Below are 13,148 nucleotides of genomic sequence, written 5' to 3' on the forward strand. Positions count from 1 at the left end.
CACCACAAGACGGGTCAAAAGTAACAACCTGGAAGCATGCTTGCAGTAAAGAGTCAGAAACCCGGACATTTTCCTTCAATACCGATACACTGCATACTGCCGTTTGTGTGAACTGCTGCTTCAACAACTAGTCTGTAATGTCAGAAGATTACAATGGATTTATTTCAAGAGGAGACGCGGCCAAATGCACTCTTTCAGATTTAGGTGGGCCGGAAGATCCAGTAAATGCGTTGACGAAAGACAGAGGGCTATGACACAATCACGTAATCATAGAATAACACGGAACACGGGCATTACATTTTATCTCGCGATCAACATTGCACTCTATGTTTTATTTGATCCAGGCGATTTGAGCTGCACAATCCTACACGTGAAAGCAGGAACGTTCGTGTTCATGTTTAAACTCACAACGACGTGAAAACAACCAGCTTTTGCAAGCCAAGATGAGACTTGACCCGGACAAGGTGGTTCAGTAGACGAATGAGAGACATATGCAAGGCTCTTTCGCATGGCCTCATCTAGTCAAACAGGCGACCTGCAAAACAATTTGTTAAAGATTCAGACAGAATTACGACATATAAAGTATCCGGGAACGATTGAAGAATACGGGTATGTATTCATTTATCCTCGAATTTACTCGCTTCGAGTGATTACGCGTATAAAAGAGCATGAAATTTTATGGAAAACCAAAAAATGCAACAACTTTGCAGTAAACAAGAGGATTCGTTGATGTGCAGAAAAAACTTGAACTGGTAGCATTTTTCACTTGTATGCGTACTGATCTCATATATCGTCCCCTTTAACAGGTCAAAGAAGGGACATCCATCTGCATTCCTCCCATTATTGCACTACATTCTCTTGGATTATTCCCAACGTCTAGCAAGGAGATTCGCGTCATCTGGTTATGAATTGTATGCTCAAAAGGACGCCAGATTTGTTGATTCTGTATACAAACTCTTACGAGACCAATTCGGATATCGACCGGCCCTGAGCAAGGAACAGTTTTTAACAACAGGCTTTGCCGAACGAAAGCTGATACTAATCGGAGACGTTATTCGTCTGTGTCGTAATCTCGACGTAGATCTAGCTCGTGGCATTGTGTCTGATCCAGTACAGCCAAGCCATATCATCGGATCTGCCACTACTGCGTTGGGTCTTGTAGTAGCAGCCAACATGGCCTCAGCGACACCGCCAGACAGTAATGGCCCGTTGACGTCTCCACTGAGCAGATCTCGACAACTCTCTGGACCATTAGCAAACAAGACGGTTAATGCACCACCTACTGCATCATCGAGTCTGAAGACAACACCGTCACGTCTAGTCCAACAACAAACAACATCGACAACGACCATGCCCAATGGTAAAAGGACGGGAACTTCTAGGTCTACGTCGGATTCGTCTCATATACCTTCTGCCGTGAAACCGCCTCAGCCTCATCGAAAGCTTTCACCGTCAAGATCGGCTGGAGTGGGTAATATACTAGTAGGAAACAACGTAATGCTTTTACCGAATAAATCGCCGGATGAAGTGTCGTCGTGGCCACGATCTCATCAAGATGGTAATAATGCATGGTCATTGCTTAAACAAGGTATATAGTGAGAAAACATTGTTCACGATACACGGATTCCTTTTTTTTGCCGATGCAATAAGTGTTCTCACTATCCAATGTCTTAGTAGGAACGAGTGATGTGCAACAGTCACACACGCATTCGAGATCACAATCGCATCAAAATATGAATGACTCGTTTCCACATTCATATCTGCAGAGTGCCGAAGGAGGAACTCTAGCATCTTTAGATTCGCCTTCTGATCAAATCGCATCATACAATTATAATAATAATAATAATGTCCCAAGACCCATAACATCACACCCTCCGATAAATCAACGTGAGGATATCCCACCAAACCATCGCCTAGAAGAGACGTATATAGATGCTGAATCTATAGTAAATCATCCACCATCTAGATTCATGGCTACAGATGCATGGTCTCTACATGTAGCAGGCAAGTCATCGTCACCGCGGAAGGGATTCGCGGATGGATATGACAATGCAGCTGCAGCCCCGTCACCGACAAATGGAATCTTATCTTACGAATCACCCCAACGGCAGATACTACGACCTAGTATGCCATCAGGCACTAATTATGCATATAATACTTGGCAGAATCCTGCACCTGGTGAACAGGATGGGAGACTGCTGGATGGAGATTTGGACGGAGGGAATGATGCTTCGATTGCTGTTGAACCTTCTGCACCACCGTTACCTCATTCTGATCTATTGCCTCGCCAACCAAACCAGTCGTCATATAAAGCTGACGGACTCGATTATCCTCCACTAAGGAGATCGATACTTAAAACTGGAGATTCGCCCCCACGACCTATGTCAACAACAATAGGCGATGGTAGTATTGGGATACGTGGAGTGACATATCCTCAGACATCACCGAAACGGTTTAGGATTGAAGAACCGAACAATATACCGCAAAAGGACATCCCTAGTTTGAAATGGTCGACGAATGTTAATAATAGTCAGAATACTGCTGCTCAGTCGCAGCAACAGTATCAACAGAGTATTTATTCATCACAGAATAATGACTATGGGTACATAAATCTTCTACCTCAAAGGCCGAGTGATGAGACAATAGCGAGCAGTAAAAGTAATCAGGTGGATGCGGACCAGCCTGGGCTAATACGTATGCTGATGAGCAAGGTGGAGGACCTAACAAGAGCAAATGTGCAACTACGTGTGGTACGAGAGAGGATGGTGCTCACAGTCACCTTTTGTTCTTTTGGATTTGACTTTTTTTCATCTTGATTCAGGAGGTTGTCGGGATGGCGAAACGAATCGATTCGTTAGAAAACATCATACATTCGAATGATGAATCGATAGGGTTACGGTTAGCTAAACTAGAACGTGTGTATCAGCAGCAGCAGCAACCAATACCGCCGCCGCATCCACTTCCACAGCTACAGCAACAACATCCTTCAAGTGAGGAGAAGCGCACTGGTACCCATTTGACGAATGGCAATGTTGCTGGAGTAGCTCTCAAGGAGTCGCACAATGGCGGAATGGATGGCTCTAACAGTGGGTTGTCATGTAAGTGATGAAGGTCTTCATTCAAATTGACTTAGTATTCATTTTTTCTCGTTTCAAGGGGTGCGGAATCCAACATTTGTACCCTCGACATTATCATCATCACTGTCTCGACAAGATACTGTAGACTCTCATGAACCTTGTCCTGCCTCTGATATTCGTCCATCTGAATCTCAACCAGAACGAAGATTTGCTGCTGATCCTGTGAGTGCTGTTGCAGTGTAATGGAGAAGAATGAGACTCACAAAACTACGCCACTCCTTCGTTATAGGATGAATCTGCTGTATCGCATCAAAGGCCACTTTCTGAGCCTGGTTCTAGCTCTGTACGTATAAAATATGACATAATTTTTTGGCTGTCTCATTTTTACTGACAACATAACAATAGGCGACGGGTACAGCACAGACCATTAAAAGGATGGAAGAAAAGATGCGTCAATTACGAGAGCGCACTAAGGGGTACGGGTCCTCAAGAGGACCTACATAAATTGTTTCTCTTTGCATATGACAAACCTATATGAATCGCATACTTTTGTATTTTGGACTCTCCTCGTTGTTTTTGGGTCTCTTTTTGTGAAATATAACCGCCTATTACATTACGAAACATGTGAAGGTGTTGTGTATTGATTTGCTGGTACTACAAGAGAGTATTTTTCTTTGTATTTGGAAGGAAACTATGGTTACAACGAGGTCTTTCTATACTAAAAATATTCATAATAATTGGTGGTTTGTTGTTTGTGGAGAGCTTTTACGCCTTGACCCTAGATTACTTTGATATTGGAGTCTTTGAGCTTTCTTCAGTGGCCAATCTCAACGATAATCGTTGCGACCTTGCAGGTGGTGGCCCATTCTTGGTCAACATACGTCTGCCAGCAGAACTTCCAAGAGTAGATGGTCTTCCACGAGTATCAATAGACAAGCGACCATTACTGTTTCCAGCATTGTTTGATTTTATATCAAAGGATTTGACGTCACGACCACTGTTGTCATTCAATGCAAATGTGGATCTATCTAAAGATTTACTACGTCCCAGACCGAAAGACGATGAAGAAGCAGCTGGAGCCAATGATGAGGTGAGAGAGAATCGGTCGAAGGATACACGGTCAAGTTCCGATCCTTTGCGGTCTATGGTTTTCATGTCGTATGATGGCATGCTGAATGATCTGGATAGAGAGGCTTTTGATGATTTTGTGGATGCTGAGCGGGGTTCGTCGTATGCGGATTCGTAGGCGTTTGCTGGGAGGATGTCATATGCTGAAAAAGGTGAAAATGTTAGTGAATCATGTAATTTGACTGAAAATATTGGCACAACTAGTACGACATAACATACCATATTCACCCAATTCAGAGAGGTCACTACCACGGTATTCCTCTTCGTCAGATGGACGCAAGTGAGTACCAGGCATGAAAGCCAATACGGTCAAACTCACAAACGTGATGGCAAATGCCCAAGCAGCAATTACCATACTACCGACAAATTGGTATAATACTTGAACAAAGTGTTGGTCCATCCAACCACCCACTTGTCCAGAATTGTCTAATCCAATTACACTGGTCTGAGAGAATATACCAGCCATAAGCATACCCCATATACCACCCAACCCATATATAGCAAATACGTCTGCATGATCTTCAATTCCCAACAAGTATTTAATCTTGGTCAGGAATTGGATAAAGAACCCAGACGAGATTCCGACTAGAATTGCTGCCCATGGTGCCATGAATGATGATCCAGGTGTGATTGCTACGAGACCAGCTATGAGGCCCTGGCAGAGTGCTGAGGCTGATACGCGACCGTGGGCCATGTATGATGCGATAGTCCAGGAGAGTGCACTTGAGGACGCTGCTAGTGCGGTGGATGCAAAAGCGACGGATGCACGGGTTGTCATTGCACCGAGAGAGCCTGTTGTGAGACCAAACCATCCGAATGTGGCCAAGCCGGTACCAATCATTACGTTGACCACTATTGGAGTTGATGAGGTTAGTATGATTTCATTGACCTGTAACATGCGAAATAACTACAACAATACAGTCAAATCAACTTACAGTTGGAAGGACGCACAACTTCAGCACGGCGGAATCTACCAACTACCAATAAGAAGGCAAGAGCCGAGAATCCAGCAGCGATATTAACTGGTCCTCCACCAGCCAAATCATAAATCCCAGTTCCAATATTTCTCAACCACCCATTATGTGCCCATGTCCAGTAAGCAGCGACATCATATACAGCTGTAGTCCAAATAACCACAAATATAATACCAGGAACCAACCTAATCCGTTCAGCAACAGCACCAAAGACAATAGAAACTGCCAAAGCAGCAACCATTCCTTGTTGCAAGTAGAATGTCACAGATGGGACAGCAGGAGCAGTGTATATTAAAGCGTTGGCACCAACATTAGCCAATCCACACATGGCACAGTTACCACCGAATTGGGAACCCGTTTCGGAATATGCTAGGGAGAATCCAAAGAGAGTCCATTGTACGAGTACTGTGCATACGGCGAGTATGGTCATGGCCATGACGGTGAGTGTGTTTTTGGTGCGAGCGAGTCCTGAATGGTACAAGGCAAGACCCATTATTTGTATAAAGATGAGGGATGTAGACCAAGTCATCATTGCTATTGCTCCTGTATCGGTGGGATAGGCCGTTGCTGAGTTGCCCCATGATGCTGCTATTGCCGTTAACGACGAGTTTTGATCGGTCCCAGAAGGCACTATTTTAGAGATTCGTTAGCTTCGTCAATTTGGTTTCGGCTCAAAGACAGGTGACAGCTCTTAGCAATTTGTGCTGTCACGCTGGAAGCTGGACTACCAGCTGTTTGTTATAAAGCTCTGTACGTACTTTTGCTATTTGCGGCAGTCGACAATCAGGTTGTTGCGAAGTAGCTGCCCCTTGTTTTTACGTAGTCCTGGTCTGGTAGGTCGATCACTGTACGAGAGAATTATTTGGGAACTTGTCAGATTTTTAAATTGGTTGGCCGCAAGATTGGCATCTGCAATTTGTTTGTCATGGTTGAAGAAAAGACAGTAGGTTTTTGACCAATCACGAAAGGACTTTCGATTTTCAATACGGCATGTCCCCAGCAAAGCACCGAGATGGCTCTCACTTACAGCATTTGTTCTGGGCTGCATTGTTTTGCCGGTTTCCTGCAGTCGTTGTTCGTGATCAGGATCCATGGGTTGGGAATTTTTGAACGTGGAGTCATTGAGTCATTCCACTCGCTGTTCACAATGGCGCACGACGAGAAAACACATTAGACCGAGACTTGAATAATAGATTGTATATTTTAATGACTACTGCTGATTGGCATTGGTAGCCCTTTACCGTCTTTGCCACCATTCGAGTTGACTTTAGAAGCAAAGTAAAATGCAACACCCATTAAAATCGAGCACACGGTGAAGAGTGTAGACTTTGGTAGCGAGTCCACCTTCAACAATACTACCACTACAATCAAGTTTAATGGTACTCTAAAGACGTTCATTACGGTAGCACGAATCTCTTCAGGTATTAGTTTCCCTCGCAAAGTTCCAAGCGTTGGGAAGTATAACCCACAACAGAGTTCAAAGGAACAGAACGACCAGAATAGAACAAACTGATTCTGTAAACGAGGATAAATGGAGATTGTGTGAGTAGGGGATATGTACACGTTCTATCACGTTTTGTCCGTTTTTCCAAAACGAGAAGCAACAAGCTTACATCGGGAACTACTACTGGAATGAGGAAAGAAACACATGCGACTGCCAGCGTCGCCCTTGCGATCTCCTCATGTGTATAACCCGCACTCAACATGGCTCTGAATATCACAGAACCAATCATAATGGCTACCATGAAGGATGCGAATATAAATCCATACGGTAGATCAACATTTTTGCCTAATGGTTTGAGAATGTTTAGCGACGAGGACAAAAAAAGAAGGGAGTCGCAAATGAATGCCTTACCGGCAGCGGCTTCCAACACAGGGGGATAAAGGAACACAAAGCTGTACATAGCACTCTCAAACAGTGATTGAATGGTTCCAATCGCCAATATGTTGAAGTCTAAAACAAGGCGGGCCAAAAAAAATCAGGAAAACGAGAACTGGCACATTCCAAATGGACAAACTCACCTTCGCGTATAACTTTAACGGCATCCATTATAGTCATGTGCTGAGCATTTGCTTGCTTCTGATGAACACCGTAGATATGATCAATACAATGAGTCTCGACCCGATACAGTACAAACAGACGTACCTCTCCGTAATTTTCATTCCATGAGGAGGCTATGACCACTGCACCCACGAGTAAACACACAACGGCTACCATGAATGGTGCTACAAATCCACCGATTGGAACGACAAAGTTGGCAATGAGACCTGATATGATGGCTACAAGACCATTGACAAATGTGGACCATGAAAAGATGTCTCCCAATAAGTTGGAAGAGAAGCCTGAGTAAAAAGGATAAAAATAGGGGTGAATGGCCAGTTTTGCTTGAAAAATATGCACATAGCTCTACCTCGTGAAAAGTGCTCTGACACCATCCAAGCTTCAAACACTGAGAAGAGCAACGATGTGCTAATACCACCAGTAAGACGTCCAAACAATAGAACGGTATAAGTAGATGATAGTTTGGTCAAGCAAGATATCGTGTACAGGACACAAAAGACCAGACATAGTCTCTTTCGACCACTATTTTTGAAACGGGAGGAAGGTGCGGATTGAGAAATCATTGTTGAGCGATGGAGCAGTATAGGGAACGAGTATTTACAATCGGTCAGCAACAGATCCAACCAGAGTTCCAAAGACGGCCGAGGACAAGAACCCCACAATGAAGAGAATGGCAATGTCGTTCAAATCGTAACCATAAGATCTGTACAGTGCATAAATATAAGGTCCTTGTAACCAGTCAGACACTATTGAAAGAAAGAGAGGGTTTTTGTTACTAGACGTCTATTTGGCGACCATGTTCGACATGACATTACATATGACAATGGCGTATACGACGAGGTAGTTCAATTTGAACTTTGTAAAGAGAGAGGATTCTCCATTGAGTTGCTTTGTGGCAGCTTTCGTCTCGTCGGTATCGACATTATCAGATGCGGGTGGAGAGGACTCCTTAAAATAGTAGGAGAGAACAATGCATAGAAACACTAGCAGAACAAAGGATTTGGCATAGAATGGTGATGCTGGCAGGAGCACCTCGGTTGTATTTGGGACCATATCTTGATAAGGGACCCAACGTAAATGCGAGAAGTTTGAGCCTCACATCGCTATGAGCGATGGAGTATCCAAAAGCGGTGTAGTAAACGAGGATGTGGATTTTATACGTGAATTTCAGTTTACTTCTTGAATTAAGTTCGTGACCTTCTATGTGATGACACGTCGCATTCTTCCTCATTTAGGTTGACCACATCGAACTCGATGGGCCGGAGAGGTTGACCACCAATAGCAAGATTAGACCTGCCAGAATCCTACAAGCTTTTCCTTTTTCAAACTGTGGTCATGGTTTACACGGGACCGCAATCTTGAACCTGAATTGACAGATTCTGCCGCATCACCTATTAAACTGGTACTTTGGAAGCCAAACGCAACCATTTTAATGATTCGGCCTTCCAAGTGGAGTTGATGGAAATGTCCTGACAACCCCTTAAGCAAGCACTGGTTGGTGATGTGTCCTTTGCGCTCTTAGAGAACATGCCTGCTATGATAAGACAAGCCTTGTTTGAATCAGTTTTGACGTTGATCCGTCCTTTGACACATCTGAACAATGAAAATGAGAAAGATGCGGTGCACTTTCGTGGGTGTTTGTCAACCAAGTCAAAAACACGGTCTGGGGACACAGAACACGTCGCTGATGAAAGAGAACATACTTTGGTTCGCGCCGATATGACGGCTCGTCTAGAACGAAAATACTTAGATTCATTCTCAATCACTACAAATATCATCATGGAACAATCAATATTTTACAGTCATTCAAAATTCAAACAAATAAAACAACAAAGCTACACGATTACTGTGTATTCTTCGCGTCGTACGCCTAGGGACCACGCGAACACGACAAGGGTCAGGGGAATATATGATCTATGTACTGCAAAACTACTCTTCTTGCTTTAAAGTTACAGGAGGATCTACTGCTTCCAAAAAACACCCCATCAAATCAAGCGAAGTCAGGATCAAACCTCACACTTGATTTACCCTCATACTCAGCCAACACACCAAGCTCCAGCTCTTCACATATACAAGATACTATAGCTCGTGTAGCAACAGGATTGATGATACTGAGCTTCGACACCACGACAGCAATGGATACTTGTTGAGTGAGATCAACAAAAGCTAAGGAGCCTCCTAAACCACCATGACCAAATCCAGTTGATAGTTCACCATTTTTCATATGAAGTGGATACTTCTTGAATCCATATCCGAAATCGTTTGTGGATGGGATTCCTGATGCGGCGTCACCGGCATACATGGTGGTCACATCTTCGGAGGTGTAGAGACGGGTACCTGTATACGATGGGTTCTGACAATCTATAAAGTGCTGGTACAGTGTGCTTAGACCCGCGGCAGAAAAGTTACCACTTGCGGCTGGGATGACTGATCGACGGATCCTCAAATGGTTGAAGAAGGTTGGGTTTGCTGCTACAGGGTTGACCTATAATGAAATGAGGGTTAATAAGACCCAGTCATCAACGCATTGCGTTTTTGCGCTTTTCGGTCACGAAATGAATTGAAAAGAAACTTTACCTTAATATTACGACTACGCAATCTTTGAGACAGGTTGGCTGTTTGTTGTTGCTGGACGGTATCTATTAACAGATTGATTTGAGTTCTGTTCCGACAGAAATAAGCGATGAGCGATGGTAAACATGCTTTTTTGGCTTACCTGGATCAGCATTATCAAACAAATTCGGCGATGCAGTAGTCTTTACATCATGTATACCAGAACCAGGTTTAGGATGTATAGCTCCATTCGTACTACCATTAGCTACACCATTACTTTGTGCAGGTGGGGAGGCTTGCAGAGGATGACCATTCAATTCGGTACTAGTGCGAGTTACAGGAACAACACCGTTACCAGTAGCAGCCATAGTATCAGCAGATCCATTTGGCATATTCATAGATATCTCAGTAGACGTTCCACTCAACATGGCATCAATACCATCTAACATGGCCGGGCTCATACCCCGAGCAATCATCATTTGTTTCAGCTCGTTAAGATCCCATTGATTGGCTCCTAATCTGTTTTCTATACCACTTGGAATACCTAGATATCCATATTCACCAACACCGACATTGTCAAGGACTTCGTGTCGGACCAAGTCTTTGAATGTTTTGGGTAGTTTGGTAGATTCAGGTAGAGCTTCTAATACCTTTTCACATACACCACCGACTAGCCACCCAAAGGATAGGAAATGATATGAGGATTTGCCGCCTGGTTGACCATCAGCAGGCTCTGATAGCTCCATCGATTCTAGCATGGTTTCCCAGGACGTCATTTTGAAGGGATCTGATTCCTGGATTGCTATAACAAAAAAAAATAAGACATAATACACTGGCTACGCGTCCATCAACGGCCACCTACCATTGCCAGCATCCTCTAATCCAGCTCGATGTGATAGGAGATGGGCTATTGTCGTACGTTCTTTGGCGGCTCGTTTGGCTTCATTTTCAATACGTGATGCAAACGTAGGCCAGTGCTTTATAACTAAGTCAGAAGGTTTCATGTAGCCTCGTGAAATCAATAGATTGGCAGCAGAGGCGGTTATCCCCTTAGAACACGAAAATACTGGAAACACGGTATTTTCGAGTACAGGCTGCGGGTCATAAACTGATATAGGCAAAAAGATTGTACTGTAAGCATTTGAAAATCACCAATAACGGTGGAAAGTCTTTGCAGACCCAAACGCATTCATACCTCCTTGAACACCAGCGGACAAATTTGCGACAATTTTGCCCTTCTGGATAACATGAACTTGAACACCGAGGATTTGCTTTTGATCAATCAAGTCCTTGACTAGTACTCGTAAGCGTGCATCCAGTTTCGACAATGGAGCAGGCATATCTAATAATTTTCCATATTTGCCAGTTTCTCCAGCCAAAGTCGTCAGCAAAAGTTCAGCAAATGGAGCCATAATCTCCAAATGCGATTGTCGTGTCTCAAGCTCGAGACACAGACCACGGAGCAAGGATATCACACGGCCAAAAAAAATTAACACTCCTGGGAAAGATTCCTAATTAAAAAGGGAAGAGTTAGCGTCAAACAAATTTCAACGAGAAATTCCAAGCACTCACTTTGGGCTTCTTCAACCCGGCCTTTTTCGCCTCTTCCTTCTCCTTCTTGATACGTTCACGGTCTTCAGCATAATCTTTCTGCCTCTTTTCACTCCTTTCCTTTGCAGCGGCTTTCGTTTCTTCAATCGACGTCGTTCGTCGAAACACGAACTGAATCAGCTCCATCGCTTTATCAGGGTCGTCCACAGGAGACTCAAATCCAAGTTGCTTGAAACTGGCTAGGAGACCAGCAAAATCCAGATTCCTGGCCGACAGTAGGCAGCGACAGAGGGCAATAGCTTCATCGCGAGTGGCTCGCTGTAGGAGAAACATGGTCAAAAAAGGCGGTCAAAAGAATAAATATTTTAACAAATCTCACCTTGCATAAACCAAAATCTAAAAGAGCAGCACGATACGAATCTGTGCCATCTTTTGAAACCAAGAAATTACCGGGATGTGGATCCTATTCATTTTCGATAATCTGAGATTCAGAGACATTGACGAAGCTGTGGGAACAAGTGATATATACTTACAGCATTCCAAAAAGATATTGTATAGAGCTACAATTGAGGTGTCGTGAGCTTCAGTCGTATGCAATTAAGTAGCAAATACTGGTCTCGTTACCTGAAAGGCGTAAGCACGAACAATATGCTTGACAATGTCGTCTACATCAGCACCAGCGGCTTTCATCTCCTTGGCCTGAAGCATTTTAAAACCATTGATATAATTCATGACCATGATCTTCTTAGTGGTGAGTTTGAGTACAGGATCAGGGAAGGATACGTTTATGTACAACGGGTCATCATTGCTGGTATGATTTCCCTTTTTGTTGTGTTCCGAGATTGCGTCTCGGACTTCTATAGTGTTCTTGGCTTCAGTCTGAAAGTCCAGCTCCTTCGGGACCTCGCTAGACCATTCAGAGACGATAGGAGTAAAATCGTAATCAGGTTCAAAGTATGCTACAATTGCCATCAGCAGTTTGAGATCTGCCAAGTCTTGCAACACCTGCATGAAATCGTATGAGCCAATGTATACATCAGTGAGAGGCCTGAGACATAAACTTACGCGTTGACCAACGTTTCGATGTTGCACCTTTACAACAACTTCACCTCCACCATATTCGGGCCTAAGCACAGCGCGATGTACTTGAGCAATCGAGGCTGTAGCTAGAGGAGTCTCGTCAAAGGATTCAAACACTTCCTTGAGGTCTGTTATCTGTAGTTCTGAGCAGATTGTTCGAATTACATGAGCTGTAGGTTTACGTGGCACCGAGTCTTGGAATGCTTTGAATTTGTCGACATAATTGGCGGGTAGGACGTCGCCACGCGTAGATAAGTATTGCCCAGCCTTGATCCAAAGGCCCTCCATTGATACAATGGCTTTTGTTACCAAGACTGACAGGCTTTCGTGCGTTTCGTCCCAAATCTTATCTTTCTCTTCCTCCGTGCTCTTCTTATGAAACCATTTGATCCTCTTCTGAGTGAGCTTTACGCCAAGAAAGAGACCTGCGATCGAATGGTGTGAGCAATCGAATATCGTGAACGTGCAATTCGTTCTCCACAGGCAGGCCCCTGGAATTTCTGACTCCAACACTAACCAAGTCCAATTCGAAACACATAGATGCGCCTGAAGAGCAGCTGTATGCGTTCCAGCAAGCCAAATGAGTCTGATTTTGAGAGGGTCTTGTTGGACGAGAGAAGAGGAATTGTTACGCTCATTTCCATAAATTTGGAAGCGGGCTGACGACTAGGAGGCGTAGATTGGCGATTCTTGACCTTGAGACTTTGCATCATCCTGATCGCT

The 13,148-nt window shown here is 43.9% G+C and overlaps 3 protein-coding genes across 3 annotated transcripts; 1 reads left to right on the forward strand and 2 right to left on the reverse strand.

Moving 5' to 3' along the window:
• Positions 1–508: 508 nt before the first annotated feature.
• Positions 509–3,581, forward strand: SmJEL517_g01337 (uncharacterized protein; the record flags this gene model as incomplete). The annotated part of the gene is made up of 7 exons (XM_031167265.1): positions 509–609; positions 807–1,588; positions 1,675–2,750; positions 2,822–3,098; positions 3,157–3,299; positions 3,367–3,420; positions 3,483–3,581. 7 exons carry the CDS (start codon positions 509–511, stop codon positions 3,579–3,581), a joined length of 2,532 nt encoding a protein of 843 aa, XP_031026711.1.
• A 279-nt stretch (positions 3,582–3,860) lies between these two features.
• On the reverse strand, positions 3,861–8,294 carry SmJEL517_g01338 (uncharacterized protein; the record flags this gene model as incomplete). Its single annotated transcript, XM_031167266.1, has 11 exons — positions 3,861–4,348; positions 4,425–5,057; positions 5,141–5,809; positions 6,421–6,694; positions 6,793–6,968; positions 7,035–7,133; positions 7,202–7,259; positions 7,326–7,522; positions 7,591–7,763; positions 7,843–7,987; positions 8,057–8,294. The coding sequence occupies 11 exons, from the start codon at positions 8,292–8,294 to the stop codon at positions 3,861–3,863; spliced, it is 3,150 nt and encodes a 1,049-aa protein (XP_031026718.1).
• Positions 8,295–9,231: 937 nt separating this feature from the next.
• On the reverse strand, positions 9,232–13,138 carry SmJEL517_g01339 (uncharacterized protein; the record flags this gene model as incomplete). The annotated part of the gene is made up of 11 exons (XM_031167267.1): positions 9,232–9,726; positions 9,819–9,880; positions 9,958–10,596; positions 10,657–10,902; positions 10,990–11,305; positions 11,367–11,663; positions 11,725–11,808; positions 11,879–11,905; positions 11,970–12,350; positions 12,411–12,850; positions 12,943–13,138. 11 exons carry the CDS (start codon positions 13,136–13,138, stop codon positions 9,232–9,234), a joined length of 3,183 nt encoding a protein of 1,060 aa, XP_031026719.1.
• Positions 13,139–13,148: the final 10 nt, after the last annotated feature.

The sequence above is a fragment of the Synchytrium microbalum genome, assembly GCF_006535985.1.
Source record: "Synchytrium microbalum strain JEL517 chromosome Unknown SmJEL517_scf0004, whole genome shotgun sequence".
NCBI lineage: Eukaryota > Fungi > Chytridiomycota > Chytridiomycetes > Synchytriales > Synchytriaceae > Synchytrium > Synchytrium microbalum.